Source organism: Phytophthora ramorum (genome assembly GCF_020800215.1).
Source record: "Phytophthora ramorum isolate Pr-102 chromosome Unknown Phyram_PR-102_s0005, whole genome shotgun sequence".
In the NCBI taxonomy this organism is placed as follows: Eukaryota; Oomycota; class Peronosporomycetes; order Peronosporales; family Peronosporaceae; genus Phytophthora; species Phytophthora ramorum.
Window position 1 is genome coordinate 796739 of NW_027150651.1, and position 17521 is coordinate 814259.

A 17521-nucleotide genomic window follows, 5' to 3' on the forward strand; every position below is an offset into this window, starting at 1 on the left:
GCCAATAGAAAGGGGGAGATGAGCATGAAGCTTTCTGGCTCGCGAGTATGGGGCCATTAGAGAGCTAACGCGCTCGCGGTCTTCTTGGCTAAAGATCGCAAGAAACTTTTCAACGCGGTGCGGAAAACCAGTCGCACTAAACCGCCGCAGTGTAACCATTTGCAAGTGCTTGACATCTCCGTCTTGACCGTCCAAACCACGAGCGTCGATGCTGTCCCTGCTCCCTCCTCAGAAATCGACTCAGCATTGATGAAGCTCACCATGGCGAGGTGACTTGCCAGCGGGAACGGACCGGACTTGAGCACTCGGTAGCAAATGGACGGGATCCTGGGCTCGCCATCCTTGTCTTCAGCGACGACGTCTTCGTCGGGTTGTCCTGCCGATAAGATCTCCTCTTCGACGCCTAGCGGCACACGTCGGACGCTGCCAATGTATTCTCGGCCGGTGCCTTCGTGAAGTTGCTCCCCGCCTTCTAGCCAGACCTCGCGAATCCACGCGTCGAAAACCTCGGGAGGAGAGCCCGTTACCAGCTCGGAGACGGTGAACTCCTGACCGGTGTGGCTGTTATAGGCCTCCAGTCCGAGGGTGTCGATGTAGCAGCCGTTCACAGCCATCTCCATTGAAAGCGTATTTTGTATGCACCGTGAAACACAGTCAATGCTATTATGCTGGAGGGAAAGCAACGAAGATGATCTGAAAGTTGACCGCCGGCGTACAACCAGCATTGATTATTGAATGATCTAATGTATTTTATGACTTACTTCATTGTGGCGAGCTCTTGGCAACGTGGTCGGCAATTCTTTCATATAATTTACAGTGTTTCCTTGAAAGCGTTGCGGTGGCGGCTGGCGTAGATTGTGCCGAAGACGGTAAGAGCGAATGTGGCAACGCCCACTGCAATGCCAAGGACTACCCAGCTGTCCGGGGACATGCCGACAAACTCGACAGCACCACCACCGTCAACCAATGTGTGTGCAGGCCCAGCTAATGCTCCCGTCGGAATGACGGGGAAGACGTTGAGGCCACAATTGAGTTTCGAGTCAATGGCGAGTCGAATGTATCCCTTCTCGCCCCAGGAGGATCCGTACGAGTTCTTGATGATCCAATAGTCCGTAGTGCCGTCTGAGTCGTAGCCGACGAGCACCACAGCGTGATTGATGTCTGCGCTGGAAGCGAAGTCTCCATCATTTGGGCAACTGTAAATACCGCCCTTGTAGTCTTCGAACGTGCCGCCGGAGTTCAAGGCCACCGAGATAGGTTGATGTTGCAGTGCTAGCTTGAGCAACTCGGTCGCGTCGCTGCTGTTGTCGCACGATGGCCCGACAACTTGCTCCCACCCAGCAATACTCGCAGCGGCATCGTCCGTAGTTGAGTTGTTGCAAGCGTTTGCAAGAGTAGCGGAGGAAGCTTGCGACGTTTCCTCTTCGTTGTAGGGGAGATCCAGTTGGCTCAGCAGCGACCAATGCAATTGTGCCGCATCTGCAAAGGCTGCATGGGTCATGCCTCCGTCGCAAGCGTTGTTGCTCGATCCCCAGATCATCTTGCTCTGCAACCAGCTCGATCCATCCACGCCGCCTTCTGCCCAGCAGTAGTCGAACGTAGCCGTCATTTGCCTTGAGCTGCACTCCAAGAATTGCTGCGGCGACAAGGACTGCGGCGCAGTGCCCGCACTAATGACCACCGCCGTCTCGATGGCATCCGCCGCTGCAAAAGCCCAGCAACTGCCGCATTGGTTCTGACTCTTGACATCAGTGCAGATACTGTGGTTGTGCGAATTGTCCGTCGAACACCAATCCAGCGTCTCGCGGTATTCAAGTGTCGAGTTCGTCAGCCGGCGTTGTTCCGCCAGTCTGCGCGTCCACCGGCGTTCAGCGGCTTGGTGCTCCTGCTGCACAAACTCCAAGGGCGACAAATGTCTCTTGCCATCGTGATACAAGTGGCGGGCGTTGACGCCCATTGCGTACGAGAAGGCCAGGTCTCGTCCTGCCGCGTGCTTGTGCACCTGCTCGAGATACTCGATGTGGGTCTCCATCCGGCGTCGGAACTCGCTCGGGCCTTGGTCCATCCTTTCGTCCTGCAGGAACTGCGCCACCATGACGTCCGAGGGCACCGCGAGGCCGCTGCGATCCGCCCACAGACAGCGCGCGCCGTCGCAGCTCAGCAACGTGCCAAAGGTGGAAGGATCCTCTTGCGCCTGTGCCATCCACGGGGCGATGGCCGCTAGTGCCAGCCACTTCATTGCGCCCATGTTACAGGACTCGCTATTGGTGGCAGGTGGAGAACCACTTGGAGACTGCGTCCAGAGCAGGAAATGGCCGCTGCGTGGCCGAGTTGTGATTGTCTGATTGCGGCAAAACCGGTAATGACTACGCGAATGACAAAACCTGCAAGTCGAAGCCCAGTTTGCAATTGCGGTGAAGTGACTGGCTCACGACCATTTCCACATTGACGTTGACCAGGCTATTATAGGAGCGAAGCGCTTTGGGAAGCGGTGTTGAACCAACTCAATTGAAGGATCCCAAAGCATGGGACGACGAAGGTGACCGCCAGCCGCCATCATGGTCGTCTGCCACGCTCCAGTGCCGGACGAGAGACGCTGCAGCTGGCGTAGGGAGTCATCTGGATTTTTGCCTCGTTCAACAACCACATGAACTTCATGGAGAAGCACTAGTAAACCAGCCTGGTTATGGCGAGAAGACTGGCTCGCTTCACATCTTTTTGGTGTTAGATCGTTTGGTCGGTCACCTTCTGTTGCACTTCAAACAGCTAAAACTGATTGCTTTCATTCATCAAAATAGAGCCCCACGCCGGGTTTACTGTAATATCACCACCAACCCAACACATTGCCGCTCCTTAGTGCATGATCTGGGCGTTGGCGGCGTGCATGGCCGAGTTCTGCTCTCGGATGGTCTTGATCTTCCGCTGCGAAACAACCATGCCGATGGCGGTAGTCACCAGTGTGAAGATGGTGGTCACGGCGGCCACGGCAATCCACGCCGTCGGGCTCAGACCCACGAAAACCTTGTCACCGCCACTGTCGACGCTGGTACTCGCCTGCGCACCGGCCTTCGCGCCGGTGGGGATAACCGGGAAGACGTTCAGCCCGCAGTTGATCTTGGAATCCGCTACCAGTTTCATATAGCCGCCAGCTCCCCACGAACTTCCGTACGAGTTCTTGAGGATCCAGTAGTCACCAACCGATGTGTCGGTGCCGTAGCCCACGAGCAACAACGCGTGGTTGAGATCGTTTTTCGACGCTATTTCGCCATCGTTAGGGCAGCTGTAGAACCCACCAGCGTATTCTCCAAAGCCACCGTTCGAGGTGATCGCAACAGCAATAGGCTGCTTCTCCAGGGCGGAGCGCAGCAGCATAGTGCAGTTGCTTGACGCAGAGCAGTCCACGCCCACGATCTGCTCCCAGCCAGTAATGCTGGCGGCTGCTTCATCTGCACTAACGGTGCACGCGGATGAATCGTTTGTCGCTGATGATGTCCCTGAGCTCGAGTCGTCGTAAGGCATGGTGAGTTCCGTGACGAGCCCCCAACCATTCTGAGCCGCGTCCAGGAAAGCCCCGTGCGTCATACCACCATTGCAGCCGTCATTTTGCGATTCCCACCTGATCTGCGACTGCATCCAACTAGCACCATCCACGCCGCTGTCCGATGCCCAGCAGTAGTCAAATGTCTGGGTCGTTTGCAGCGTGCTGCACGTCAAGAACTGCTGCGGTGAGAGGGAAACAGCACCCGACGAATTCTCTGCAATCACCACAGCGGTCTCGATCGCATCTGCAGCAACAAACGACCAACAACTTCCGCAGCTCTTTTGGCTTTTCACTGGCGAGCATACAGTGTAGCCGATAGAGTTGTCAGTATCGCACCAGTTCCAGTACTCCGAGCTTCCTGAGCTCGACACCGTGCTGCTACTATTCGTCGAGCTGTTCGCCGCAGTCTGAAGGCGTCGCGAGTGTGCCGCAACCATCTCCTGGTCCACGAACTGTTTTGGTGTCTGCCTTCGCTGAGATGACGAGGTTAAGTGGCGCTCGTTCACTCCCATGTGATACGAGAAGTCGTGGCCAACTTCTTTCGCGTAAATGCTCACGTCTACATCATCACCACCAATACTCGTGTTAGCACTTAGCTGGGCATGGATGAAACTCAGACTGCCGCCACCGCACCTTCGATGTAGGTCATGTGCTCCTGCAGGTTTCTCCGGTAAGATTCTCTGTCGCTGTAGGCCACGTAGTTGCGCTCGATGAACAGCTCACGCAGCGCGGGTGCGTCGACAACTTGTTCATGTTCGCTGGCCCAGAGGCACGGCGAGTCTGCAGAGCGAACGGTAGGACAGTCCACAAAGGCACCTAGCGATCGCTCCGTTGATTGCGTAGCGGCAGCAACAGCAGCAGAAACCGCGAGGAGTGCTGCGTGAATCTGCATGGGTTCTGTGCTCGTTGTGGCAAATCGAACTCTGCCTCAGGGGCACAGTCCGACACCCTGTTCGCGAATTCGTAAAGGCTGGCCAGGTGTACCGGTAGGTGAGAAAAGTGAAGCTGCTCAATTTTTAATCTTGGGCAAATCCCGTGCTGTGTGACCTTGTGTGGCGACGAACGAAGAGGGTTTCGGTGGCGCTGCCTCTCACAAACAACAAGCCTCCATACGGTCACTAGAATTTTGGCAGCCTTCTCCACGCATGAGCGTCGGTGTCTGCAACTGTGGCTGTGTCGTGGATGAAGACGTCACTTGGTGCGTAAAACGAAGGCGATAATGGTTAACCGTGCTTTATTGTTTCGATGGATCAAGTATGAAGCTACATGAGGTCAAATGCGCTCGTCAGAGTGTCCGGACGACACTATCCTCTCACACAAGCCAGATGCCACAAGTCACCACCCTAGCGGGCCGCTGTCTGAGCGGCGTTTGTCGGAGTACGGGCTGCGTACATGGCCGAATTCTGTTTCCGGAGGGTTTTGAGCTTCCGTTGTGCAATGAGCATGCCGATGGCAGTCGTCACCACCGTGAAGATGGTGGTCACGGCAGCAACAGCGATCCAAGTCGTAGGACTCAAGCCCATGAAGACCTTGTCACCGCCGCTGTCTACGCTAGTGCTCGCTGCAGCGCCGGCCGACGCACCCGTGGGGATCACGGGGAAGATGTTGAGACCGCAGTTCACCTTGGCATCTGCTACCAGCTTCAGGAAGCCACTAGCACCCCACGAGCTACCGTACGAGTTCTTCAGGATCCAGTAGTCCCCCTCTGTGGCATCGGTGCCGTAGCCCACAAGTAGCAGAGCGTGGTTCACGTCGTCCTTCGAAGAGAGGTCACCGTCGTTGGGGCAGCTGTAGAAGCCTCCGGCATAGTCGCCGAACGGATCTTCCGAGTTAATTGCGACTGCAATGGGCTGCTGCTCCACCGCTGTACGCAGCAAGATCGTGCAGTTGCTCGAAGCCGCGCAGTCTGTCCCCACGACCTGCTCCCAGCCCGTGATACTTGCAGCCGTCTCGTTGGAGCTCACCGTGCACGACGACGAACCATTGTTGGAGGACGAGGTTCCTGAGCTCGAGTCATCGTACGGCATCGTGAGCTCTGTTACGAGACCCCACGAATTCTGGGCCGCGTCGATAAAGGCGCCGTGGGTCATACCACCATTGCAGCCGTCATTCTGCGACTCCCACTTGATCTCCGTCTCCATCCAAGTAGCACCGTCCACGCCGCTGTCCGTTGCCCAGCAGTAGTCGAAGGTCTGCGTCGTCTCCAGCGTACTGCATGTCAAAAACTGCTGCGGCGAGAGTGACACAGCTGCCGACGCGTTCTCGGCGATCGCGACCGCCGTCTCGATGGCATCCGCGGCAGCGAACGCCCAGCAACTGCCGCAGTTCTGTTGACTCTTGACAGACGAACACACGCTGTAGCCGAACGAGTTGTCCGTGTCGCACCAGTTCCAGTACTCGGAGCTGCCAGAGCTCGACACGGTGCTGGTCGCAGTTGCGGTGCTGCCGCTTGCCTCTGATACTAGTCGACGGGAGCGCGCGGCCTTGGCCTCCTGGTCCACGAGTTGCTGGGGCGAGAGTTTGCGCCGGGGGGACGACGTCAAGTGGCGCTCGTTCACGCCCATATGATACGAGAAGTCGTGGCCGACGCTCTTGGCATACATGAGTACGTCCTCGATGTAGGTCATGTGTGCCTGCAGGTTGCGGCGGTAGGCGTCCTGGTCGCGGAAGGACACGAGGTTGCGCTGCACGAGCAGGTCGCGCAGGGTCTTCGAGTCGACGACCTCGCTGTTCTCGCCCGCCCAGAGGCACGGTGAGTCGGCTGAACGCGCCACGGGGCAGTCTACGAGCGCACCGAGAGATCGCTCCGTCGTCTGCGCAGCAGAGCCCCAGCCAGCGGCCGCGGAGAGCGCGAGGAGATACACAAGCATACCGGAAGAAGGGGTAAATGTGTGGGACTGCCCGCTGTCTCTTTCGGAAATGGCCACAATTATGGTTGTTTTGCTACGTTTCAACGAATGGTATAATCTGTATAAATGCGTTCCCCGGCAAAATGAGCATGGTCTGTTCGGTTAATAATCCAAGGTTATAGAACTTGCACACGGATTTGTATGACTTTAGTGCATGACTTTGAATCAATATAGAATCAATTTGCGAGGTAATAAATACCTGCGGGTTTCCCGTACGAAATTGGCTTACTACAATTAAAGCATGAAAACAGCGTTTTCGGCATTTCATGTGATTCTACATGTTTCGCGTATTCACAGAAGCGAAGTCTGTTGCCAGCCTAACGGCCAGGGCATGCTACGCCACCTTTCGATGCTGGTTGCCCCACCTCTTTAACGGTAGGAAGTCTCACACAAGCTACCGTTAGAGCCCGCAGAGCAATTGAGTCACACGGTCTCAACCGTGTGACAGGACCTACTTTTTGGGTTGGCTCTTAAAATCCAAGGCCTGACTCATTACTGAGATTGAGATTGTGTGTCTGCAGCCCTTCTTGTTGTACTCTCGAGCGAAGTGCAGGAGGGGTCCGAGCAAGTACTTCACAGCACCGCCCGAACGTTTCCTTCCGACGACACTTGCTGAAACTTGGCGCCTGCAAGCTGCCATGCTCGGCTTGACTACCCCCGCGCGGCTAGCCTCAGCTGGCTCAGCTGTCGGCAGCAAACAAGCGTTGGATTCGGGCAGGCTCGGAGCAGCTCCCTGGTGGTCGACAGCTGGTGCTCCGTTGTCATCTTTGCAGGCTTCGACCAAGCGGAGGCTGAAGCCATGTCGCCTTTGCGTGCATGTTCATCGACTCGATGATCGAGGGACATGCGTAGAGGTGGTCGAATCTCGCGGCGCGCTGTGTGGCTTGAATTTTCGCAGCATATGCGGCTGCATGGGGACTTCTGTCCGGCCCGCTGGCCAACAAAGCCAAGCCGATTTCGCTGCTCTCGCCTTGCGCCCCGACGGTGCAGCTCGTTTGACGCGCTGCGGCGGGCAAAGACAGTCGAGTCGAAGCCACAGCAGATCCTGATGCGTCCCTCCTCTCCAGACCACCTCAGCCACTGCATCCTCCCTCCCTCGCAGACGTCGTCCCATTCTCGGATTCGCAGTCGAGCTGATATCAGCGTCACCTTGGACGAAACTCCTCATATCGAAATGGCGGCTCAAACTGGTGTGCAAGAGGAGGCCCCGCTCCAGGTGAAGGCGGCGATCGAGCCGCAGTGGACGCGCTTCATCGCGGGCGGCGCGGCGTCGGCTACTGCAGAGCTGCTGACGCTGCCCATTGACATCACCAAGGTGCGACTGCAGGCGCAGCGCTCTGGCCCCGCCACAACGGCGGCGAGCAAACCGGTGGTGCACTACAACGGCATGCTACATGCTGCGCAGACAATGATCAAGCAGGAGGGCCCCGGCGCGCTCTGGAATGGAGCCACGCCCGCGTTGCTGCGCCAGGTTTCGTACACGAGCATCTGCATGGTGCTCTACGAGCCGCTGCGCAACTTCTTCGGGGCCAACGGGGCACAAGGCAAGAACGGCGAAGTGCCGTTCATCAACAAGTTCTTGGCTGGAGGTTGCGCCGGCGCGATCGGCATCAGCATCGCCAACCCGTACGCCTCAGCTGTATGTGCTACAGTAGTGATCGATACTGATTGACTGATATCGTTTTCTTTGGCATGTGCAGTGTGGACGTCATCAAGGTGCGGATGCAGGCGGACCGCTCAGGCAAGCTGTACCGTGGTGTCGGTGATGCCTTTAGCATGATCTACCAGCGGGAAGGGGTTCGCGGGTTCCTCCGTGGCATGCCGCCGAACATCCAGCGGGGGTTCATCGTGAATGCAGCCGAGCTGGGCACGTACGACCACAGCAAGGAGTTGTTGATCTCATCAGGTCTACTCAAGGAGGGCGTATTGGCACATACCGGTGCCAGCTGCGTGGCAGGTTTCGCCGGTGCGGCCTCCTCCAACCCGTACGTATTCAGTGTTGCGTTTGGCTTGGTTTGGTAATGGTGGTGTTGACAGGGTGCATTGATCTCTCCTCTTTAGGATCGACGTGGTGAAGACGCGCCTTATGAGTCAGCCAACGGACGCGAGTGGCAAGGGGCTTCACTACAAGGGCATGGTGGACTGTGTGCGGAAAACCTTCCAAGAAGGAGGTGCGGGCGCCTTCTACAAGGGCTTCATCCCCAACTGGATGCGCAAGGCGCCTTGGTGCGTCGTCTTCTTCGTGACGTACGAGAAGTATCGTGCCGCGATGACCCCCAGCGACGAGGAGCTATAGACACTGTTGCTGTAGACTGCCAGCAAGCGCTGCTGGGTCGGCAACACATATTCTTTATGGCAGCGATGTAGCAAGCAAAGACTTCAAGAAGGGTGAAACTTGAATCGAAACCCAGCGACTGATCATGTCCTCACCACTTGCATATATTGAATTGTTGCTTAGCTGCTGCGTACAATGGCAGGTTGCGAACTCATGCAGAGGCCACCGCCACCGCCGACCCCGCTACCTTCCGCACATGATAAATAAGAATACATTATCCTTTCTAATGATGGCACGAGCACGTCTTTTGCGGGGGCAGAGGTGGCGTCTGGAAGCTTCTCGTTCGCTTCTCCGTCTGCTGCCGCATGAGCTTGACACAGTAAATCTTGAATCTCTTTTCTTCGGCCGCCATTGCACTCCGTGGGCGGCTCTCGTACAAGCCTTCTTTTTCTTCTGATGTAATCGATTATCCATGGCCCGTTCACCACTTGAGCTCCTCGAAGTCGTGCATCTGCATGTACCACGTGGAGCGCGGCGGTGTGAGGTAGTGCATGGTCGCCGCTCCGGGCGGCAGGCTCTGGACCAGCTTCTCGCGCAGGTCAATGAACTCGTCCGTGTGCACTACCTTGATCTTCTCGTTGTCAGTGGGGATGGACACCTTGCCGCTCTTGGGCAGCATCACGATGGGCAGGCGCTCAATCACGCGATCCTCCGTAGACCAACGGTTGCGCGAGATCACGTGCACGTTGAGGTTGGAGAAGGATCCGTTCATGAACCGGTTGGAGATGGTGCTCTCCACGGACGGTACGGGGGCCTCCTCCTCCTCCTCCTCTTCAGAGCAGTAGTAGGCCGGGCATGTACGGCGACGGCGCGCGTGCGAGTTGTTAGTGTTGCTGTTCTTAGCGAAGAGCGAGCGGCGGAAGCGGTCGCGCTCCTGTCGGCGGCTCTCCAGCATCTCCTCGCGCGACATACGCTGCTGGTTGGCGCTCTCGCTGACAGGCACCTGGTTGTTGCTGTTGCCGCCCAAGAAGCTGCCGTTGCTGCCGACGCTGGTGCGGCTGTTGCGATTTAGCGCCTTGAGCAGCTTCTGCAGTGCCAAGAACGTCTCGTCCACCTCCTCGTCCTCCGCGGACAGGCTGGGGTCGTCCTCCTCGGATGGGCGACCGGCGTAGGACGGCATCTTCTTGGACAGTCGGGCGTCTCGCCTCTCGACCGTGGTCATGGCTGTCTGTAGTTTTAGTCTCTGGTTCCCGCTGGAGACCTCTGGGTCATGTGGCAAATTGCGATATGGGCGGTGGATGGGCTGCCGTGTCTGCGACCGGAGACAGAGAAGCAGTGTTGACGCGATGCGCTTCCTCGCTCCTTGGTGGACAGCGTGAAAGTGATTCTGCGACGCAAGTCCAGTGGCGGCTGGCGTCGAGGGTTCATAAACACGTGGGGATCGCTTTTCGGGGGGGAAAGATTTGGGAGCACTTTTCACAAAACACGGTCTTGCGCAGTCTCGAAGCTTCGAGGTGAGCTCGAACTGCACCGTGTTTTGGAGAGAGGGCGAGGAGTCCACCCTGCTGTGGGAGTTCGAAAATCGGCTCCATAATTCCTTTTTCGTTTCGGCAACCTTGGCGGACGGCTAATTGCTTGCTATCTTCGTCGGCCCTTGCGATGCCGCCTGGTTGCCTGCTACCTGCATGCCAGTAGCAGGCTATTCTCGTGCGTTTGCTGTTGGAAGCGTTGGATGCCAGCGCAAAGTGAAGGTTATGGGGCGAATAGGGTTGAAAGCTGGGCAGCGTGGCACACTGGCTGTAAACTGCGATGACTGCTGTGGCTCTGGATTTGCTTTTGACATTAGGCAACGACCCGTTGGGACTCCAGCTCGGGGGGAGGTCGCCGTTGTCAAAGCGGGCTTCGTACACTGCTCGCCGAGCAGTCATTGCTCAGTGCAGCACTCCCTACGCAATATGATATGCGAGCCGCTGGCTGCAAGTCTATCCGTTGAGTTGCGACGTTGGCAACGGCAGGTGATGTATTCAGCCAAAGAAGGAGCATCAGCACGGTTTGCGCACGCCGAGATCGCGCACAAGGCTGTCGCACTGGCGAGCAACGTGTTTGCTCGCCCGCCGGCAAGGCATCGACACACGAGGTGATCTCGAGTCGAGATTCTTGACTCAAGACTTGAACTCGCGGCTAAGTACGAACGTATTTATGCGTCCGTGTTATGCCCACCACGAAGCAGCTGCTTCAACATGCACGTAATCAGATGGAATTTAGCGTGCAACGTGTGTGTGAACTGTGTGCACCACAACGATGGTTGCCGAAGAGTCACTCGGCTGCCTGCAGTTGCCGCGATGGCGGACCTCCTGCTGCGCTGGCTCAACCATGAGCTGGAGCTGTCGACGCACGTGACGGACGTGGAGGCGGACTTTGCCAGCGGCTACCTGCTCGGCGAGATCCTGCACCGCCTCAACCACCAGCACAACTTCGCCGACTTTATACGCAGCTCCAGCGCTGACGCCAAGATCCTCAACTTCTGCCTGCTGGAGCCGTCGCTGCGCAACCTCAACATCAAGTTCGACGCCAATACTGCCGCCGCCGTCATGAACGAGAAGAGGGACGCCGCCGCCAATCTGCTCTACCAGATCAAGGTCTCCGAAGCCGTTGACAGAAGATTTATGTTCGTGAGCTCATGAACTGCTTGTGGTTTGATGCTGTGCATTGACAGATTGCTGCTACGCGGCTCGGGAGAGCACCCGGAGTCTCCACAAAGTCGCTGGAGCGGACGGCCATTATACCTTTGCACAACAGACCAGTGAAGCTGGCCAAGCCGGCGTACGATGTGGAGAACCATCGGCAGTTCGAGCACTCTGTCCGGCGCCATGTGCGGTCAATTGCTTCACTGCAACAGGAAAAGTGGGTATACATATGGTATAATCGCGAATTGCTTGTGTGGTGTTGACGATTAATTGGATTGCTGCTGCTACTGTTAGGGGTCGAATCGCAGAGGAGGCCACGAAGCGACAGGCATACCTGGCTAGGAAGGCAGAGCACGGAGCGCTACTGGAGACCACCAAAGCGGAGCGATTGCATCGCGCCTTTATCCATAGTAGCTACATTAAAGAAGCACTCGAAGAGACGGACTCGCCGGCCTGGAGGCTGGCGCTGCAAAAGAAGAATGCGTGGGAGCAGCGGCGGGCGGCTTTCTTTCAGCAGCTGATGCAAAAGCGCGAAGAAGCGGAGGTACGTCACGTACTGGAGAAAATTATGTTGCTACCGTGTACGGTATGCTGACAATGTGTTGCATTGCTGTTCGTATGATTCCAGGAACACCTTACATTCAGTCTCCGTCGAAAAGTGAAATGTGATCTGGATGACTTTGATGTACGTGATGTAGGCGCGTGTACTCAATATGCTTTATCATGCTGCTGGATTGACAAAACCTGGTGTCTCTAATAGGGTCGAGGTGGATCAAAGCCCGTGGCGACGGGCGGTAAGGTTTCTTCTCGCAAATCAGTTGGCTATGGTCTCCGCTCACTCACAACAGCGCTCGGAGCAGCTTCTGACAAGAAGAAGTACTCGACCTCAAATTTGGCGGGATCCTCCATGAACGAAAGGGAGCTTTACCGAGCTAATGTTATGGAAATGGAAAATGCTTCGGGCGTCATAAAGCAACAAAGGCATCAACGTGATAAGCGCAAGGAGAATTTTTCTCGCAGACGGAAGCGATTCGTTCAAGAATGCGTTTACACTCACTCTCGGATAGGAACAGCGCGAGTAGCAAGCGTTCTGGAGGATGCTGTGGTGCGCGAGACAAACAGTGAGAAAGACATACAGGATGAGATGAGCCGCATTCTTGTCTACAAAGAGGTGGCTCGCGAAAACAGGGCAATGCGAAGCCAAGAGTATGTGAACCAGCAAGAATTGGACTCCGTTGCGGCGATCGACCGGGATACAAGCTGCTATCACAACTTTCTTCTTGAATTTGAAGATGACAGTGAGATGCAGATGATCCAGCGAAACAACGCGCAAGTGTCCGTTGAATCCGCTGACCGTTTTCTCAGCGAGCAAATTTCAGCTGCAATTATGAAAGACATGGTGGAATTTGTTCTGTTCATTGCGGGGAGGAGAGAAGAAACCTTGCACTCTAGAGACCCAGCAGTGTTCCTCACCTCAGAAACGTGGAATGAGTACAAGGTTCAGTTTTCACATAGCTGCAATCTCGCGAACGTGCCCTCGTTGCCGGCCTCTGAAGGATCAGGCCACGCTGACTTATTGGCTAGCCACGAGCTGGAGCAATATTTATCAAGCTTTCGACCATTTCACACAAGTTCGGATCCAGATGTCTTTTCAGCGATACCCGGCGGAGAATTATTTCTTGGAGCCACAGATTTAATTCAAGACTGTTTCGTGCTTGGAGAAGAAGTAAAGTCTTTGCGGTGGATTGCTCGTTCAGCAACACAGGGAAATGTCTTCTTAGACGAAGGAGATCTTGGAAATGCGGATAGCGACCCAAATCCTGCCCTTGATACAACCAATGTCCATCAACAGCTACGCATTCTCATTTTTGGCCCTCCATTTGCAGGAAAGGAAACCCAAGCAAAGCTTCTTGGTGAGACACACAACCTCGTGGTCCTCTCAGTTCACCAGTTGGTACAACAGACCGTCCAAAAGTCAAGTGAGATTGGCCAGCAAGTGGAAGCTCTCCTAGCAAATGGGAAAGAAGTTCCTCCAGAGCTGTACAGTCGTCTTGTGATCGAATCGATCCGTGAGATCGAGGCTCAAGTGCTTGCACCAGAAAATAAGAGGTGTGGATGGGTAATTTATGATCTGCCTGCAACAGAGAAACATGCTCGCTGCTTGGAGGAACAACTAACTGGATACGTGGACCCAGCGTTGAAACCTTCCCCGTACGATTTTGAATCTGCCATCGCCCCTGGTCGCAGTAAGCCAGCCTTGCCACCAACCTTCCTTCACGGTAAATCTGGTGTGGACCTGGTATTTCATATCGATTGTCCTGCTGGCACTGTTCTCGACCGATGCTTGGGTAGGGTCGAAGACCGTGCAACAGGAAACAAACATCACTTGGTATTTGATCCCCCACCTGATGATTCAATTGTACGGCATCGTCTGCAGCATGTTAACCCAAGCGCATTCTCAGGCGAGCTTCTCTCACTGCACTACTTGGCCAATGATGAATTCTCGCATAGGCATAAGGCTTGGCACGCCACGTTTCACACGTTGTACGAACCTGCTAGCACCGGAATGAGTGCAAGTGAGGTTCAGGAAGCTATTAAAACGATCGTAGACGAACGCCAGAAGGAGAAACAAGAAGAGGCGGAGTCAAAGCAACAACAGCAAGAAGCTAGTGAACAAACACTCATGGTAAGTGAAGAGGAGAGGCACAGACACATCGACACCTTTGAAGTGGAAATCGATGAGGCAAAACAAGTTGTAGTCAATGCTGAGGTTTCTGTGGCGGAAGCCGAAGAAGCGAAAGCGAAGAAGGAGGAGATTTTGGAGCTGCGGCAGAAGCTGGAAGAGGCCCAGCGTCTACTAGACGGGGTAATGACCGATGCAAAAGGCTGGGTGGTAGAAGAACAATCACGTCGCCCTCTGCCTAGCAGCAACTATTCGGGTGAGCTGGTACCAGCAACGGCTCATGCACTGGCAGCCATGTGGAATGACATGGAGGTAGAGTACATTTCTACGATGAAGACAAGTTTTGCACTGCTACGTGAGCAACGCCACCGTACGACCGAGCGCGCACGACTAATGACGAGTGAATTCTGCGAGTTTATTCGGCGCCCTGACCAGAAGCAAGAGATTGTAAACCTGTTCCAAAAGCTATTCAACGAGGTGGTTGACGAGATGCGTTTTGACGACCTTACAAAGCTAGAACTACATGCTCGCGCAGATGTGCTGCAGGATGAGCTTGGTGCTCTCGTTGAAGCCAACAGTGCAGATAACGATGAGGAGCTCAATAGCATGGTTGGTGACGGGTGGACAGAAGATACATGCCGACGAGTAGCTGCTATTTATCAAATGGCACTTCAGGCCGAATGTGATCGCTTTCGAATCTCCGTTCAACTTCTTGTCGATGCCCACCACACTGCAAGTGGCGATCGCTCTGAGATGAGCAACATAGTGGAAGCCTGGCAAGTGCATCAGTCTCGCTTAGAGTTGGCTTGCAGCATTTATCGTGATCCTTCAAACGATACTCCACCAGAAGCTCCATCTGCCCCTGTAGCAACAGGGAAAGCTACCCAGAAAGGAAAAGCGAAGGCGTCCGTGCCCGCTGTAGTTCCCCAAGCCAGCACGGCTACTTCTAATGATGATGCTCTGACCGAGTCGCTGACCATGAACGAGCTGCTAGCCGAGTATGGTCATGTTCTCCAACGGTGCGGTTCGTGGATGGATGCAATCGCTCCATTTGCAATCGCTGCGGCTGAAAGCAGTGCCGGCAATAGTCATGCGGGTGACTTCTGCAAAATCAACCTGTTGCGCGGGATCAAGTATGAGCACGACCTCATGCAGCGGCGGGTACGGTTCCTTCAAGAATCAACAGAGAAGTCGTGTGATGAAATCACGCGGTCGATGCGTTCCGTTGAGATCACTTTGCGCGATGTTCTTGAGGATCGAAAAGGTCGAGAGCAAGTGGCGATAGCTGCCTTGGTCGAACACATCCGCGTCTCCATTGAGGCTGAAGTTGCTCTGCCATCCTTCATTGATATCAGCGTAGGTGCCTCTTTGGTCTTCATTCTTGACGCGGTCTAACCATTTCGTTTGATTGCAGCCTGAATTCACCCAACGCTTTCCAACAACCATGCAGTTGTGTGAAGATACCATGGTGCGCGTTGACGGTGCCAGGCGCTTGCTACCACGAACCTCGCCCGATGCGCCGCCTATTGTTGAAGAAACGCACGTCCTGCTTCTCAATCCTCGTCAATGCGCTTTGCTCCGGGAGGCATTTGCATCTCAGACTACCGATGACTCAGGACTTCTTCCTCTGTGCACTTTGGTCGAGACAATGGCAGCTTTAACCTCTCTCTCTGACGCGCTTCCTGATGTCTGGCGTCGATGCCCCGCTCATGTCATCGCAGAGGTAAAGTCACCATTAATTTCATATGATTCAAGCGGTAGGCTAACCCGTAAACTCTGCTCTCTGACAGATCGCTGCAGGATTCACAATGAAGCAATCGGCGTTTGTCGACATCGAGGCTCTGCTCACTGCCATGAGCACGCGAGACGATCTCCTCCGTCAATTCCAAGAAGCCGAAGCTCTCGAGGTACAGCATCAACAAGAAGAGCAAGAGCACCAACTCTTTCTACAGCAACAGCAAGTGATCAACGCAGTAGAATAACTGCAACAAAGCAAGCAAAGAGGCCGTTGCAACTAAGCAACAGCCGTGCATTGACCCCCGTCGTCTCCTGACCTCCCTGTGCTTCCTCCTTCTCTCTATATCGTCTGCCTGTCTACAGGATGACTGGGTTCTCCCCCACCTCCTCCACAAAGTCGTGCTCGTCGCCCATGAAGATCTTGAGCTTCTTGTCCTGCAGTGCGCGCATGCGGTTCTTGGGCAGCATCCCGAACACGGCCTTGCGCAGCACGTCCTCGGGCTTGCGCTCGAACAGCTCCTTGGCCGTGCGCTGCTTGAGGCCGCCCGGGTGACCCGTGTGCCAGCGATATAACTTATTGTTCCACTTGTTGCCCGTGAGCACGATGTCCTTGGCGTTGATGACCACGACGAAGTCGCCGCAGTCCACGTTGGGCGCGTACGTGGGCTTGTGCTTGCCGCGCAGAATGGGTGCCAGCTGCGACGCCAGGCGCCCGAGCACCTGCCCCTTGGCGTCCACCACGTGCCACGCCACCTTGGACGCCTGCGCGATCTTGCTCATGCTTCCCTGCAGCAATAGACTTCCCACTAACGCGTGCTTGCTGCTGGCCGCAGAATGCCGATTCACTCGCTGCCACCCGCTCCAAAATTATATTGTCAAATCAAGGTACAATAAAACTGTTATCCTATAGCATTTCACCCAATATTTGACAATAGAGTTTTTGCGGATCGACGAATTTTGTTTGGATCCTACACTATCCAACAATCGACGGGATTATAGCGATGGGCCGCTACACGACGTTCAGCGACCAGGACGCCAATGGCGCCGCCTTGCGGGACGAGTTGCCCGCACCTGCAGCCCCGGTACCTTCTCCTGCCAGCGACGCCAAAGACCACAAAGACCCGGGCAGGCTGCAGATCAACCGCGTGGAGAACGTGGCCGGCAGCACCGCAGGCGCCGGCAGCGGCGAGTTCCACACATACCGCGCCTCTAGAAGACGGTAAAAAGACGTAGACACTGTTGTATATTTATTTGCTAGTTCCTGACGCTACGGGTGTTTTCATGACAGTGAGATGGAGCGTGTGGCACTCATGGAGCAGCGGTACAAGGACAGCAAGGCGCAGCAAGAGTTCGAGACCAAACGCAAGCGCAACGCCGACGAGTTCGAGGCCAATATGCACAAGCGCGCAGAGAAGCGGCGACGACGCAAGGAGCGAGCCAAGGCCAAGGCGATGGATGCGGAGCAGAAGGAGGAGACGAGTGCACACAAAAAGGAGCAGGTGCCCGAGACGCCCGGCGGCGTGCCGGAGATCCCGAACGACGGCAGCTTCTTGGCACGGATGCTGGCCCTACAGAAGGAGAAATGAACTTGAGCTTATGGGTGGTGAGGCCATGTTTGAAAGAGCTGTTTTTCTTTCATTTTGTTACATGCAGGTTGTTCCTCTTCTGGTTGCTAACAATTGTCGGCAC

At 55.4% G+C, this 17521-nt stretch overlaps 9 protein-coding genes across 9 annotated transcripts; 3 read left to right on the forward strand and 6 right to left on the reverse strand.

The window, feature by feature from the left end:
- Positions 1–56: 56 nt before the first annotated feature.
- On the reverse strand, positions 57–620 carry KRP23_5950 (uncharacterized protein; the record flags this gene model as incomplete). The annotated part of the gene is made up of 1 exon (XM_067891079.1): positions 57–620. One exon carries the CDS (start codon positions 618–620, stop codon positions 57–59), a length of 564 nt encoding a protein of 187 aa, XP_067745469.1.
- A 191-nt stretch (positions 621–811) lies between these two features.
- Positions 812–2248, reverse strand: KRP23_5951 (putative cysteine protease RDL2; the record flags this gene model as incomplete). Its single annotated transcript, XM_067891080.1, has 1 exon — positions 812–2248. The coding sequence occupies one exon, from the start codon at positions 2246–2248 to the stop codon at positions 812–814; it is 1437 nt and encodes a 478-aa protein (XP_067745470.1).
- A 605-nt stretch (positions 2249–2853) lies between these two features.
- Positions 2854–4433, reverse strand: KRP23_5952 (Procathepsin L; the record flags this gene model as incomplete). The annotated part of the gene is made up of 2 exons (XM_067891081.1): positions 2854–4100; positions 4175–4433. The coding sequence occupies 2 exons, from the start codon at positions 4431–4433 to the stop codon at positions 2854–2856; spliced, it is 1506 nt and encodes a 501-aa protein (XP_067745471.1).
- A 451-nt stretch (positions 4434–4884) lies between these two features.
- KRP23_5953 (Digestive cysteine proteinase 3) lies at positions 4885–6411 on the reverse strand (the record flags this gene model as incomplete). Its single annotated transcript, XM_067891082.1, has 1 exon — positions 4885–6411. The coding sequence occupies one exon, from the start codon at positions 6409–6411 to the stop codon at positions 4885–4887; it is 1527 nt and encodes a 508-aa protein (XP_067745472.1).
- A 1087-nt stretch (positions 6412–7498) lies between these two features.
- On the forward strand, positions 7499–8746 carry KRP23_5954 (Kidney mitochondrial carrier protein 1; the record flags this gene model as incomplete). Its single annotated transcript, XM_067891083.1, has 3 exons — positions 7499–8076; positions 8151–8435; positions 8512–8746. The coding sequence occupies 3 exons, from the start codon at positions 7499–7501 to the stop codon at positions 8744–8746; spliced, it is 1098 nt and encodes a 365-aa protein (XP_067745473.1).
- A 460-nt stretch (positions 8747–9206) lies between these two features.
- On the reverse strand, positions 9207–9947 carry KRP23_5955 (uncharacterized protein; the record flags this gene model as incomplete). Its single annotated transcript, XM_067891084.1, has 1 exon — positions 9207–9947. The coding sequence occupies one exon, from the start codon at positions 9945–9947 to the stop codon at positions 9207–9209; it is 741 nt and encodes a 246-aa protein (XP_067745474.1).
- A 1120-nt stretch (positions 9948–11067) lies between these two features.
- On the forward strand, positions 11068–16077 carry KRP23_5956 (Sperm flagellar protein 2; the record flags this gene model as incomplete). The annotated part of the gene is made up of 8 exons (XM_067891085.1): positions 11068–11364; positions 11442–11629; positions 11707–11956; positions 12041–12097; positions 12173–12951; positions 13924–15451; positions 15510–15818; positions 15886–16077. 8 exons carry the CDS (start codon positions 11068–11070, stop codon positions 16075–16077), a joined length of 3600 nt encoding a protein of 1199 aa, XP_067745475.1.
- A 112-nt stretch (positions 16078–16189) lies between these two features.
- On the reverse strand, positions 16190–16612 carry KRP23_5957 (50S ribosomal protein L13; the record flags this gene model as incomplete). The annotated part of the gene is made up of 1 exon (XM_067891086.1): positions 16190–16612. The coding sequence occupies one exon, from the start codon at positions 16610–16612 to the stop codon at positions 16190–16192; it is 423 nt and encodes a 140-aa protein (XP_067745476.1).
- A 221-nt stretch (positions 16613–16833) lies between these two features.
- KRP23_5958 (PRKR-interacting protein 1-like protein) lies at positions 16834–17418 on the forward strand (the record flags this gene model as incomplete). The annotated part of the gene is made up of 2 exons (XM_067891087.1): positions 16834–17051; positions 17121–17418. 2 exons carry the CDS (start codon positions 16834–16836, stop codon positions 17416–17418), a joined length of 516 nt encoding a protein of 171 aa, XP_067745477.1.
- Between the last annotated feature and the right edge of the window lie 103 nt (positions 17419–17521).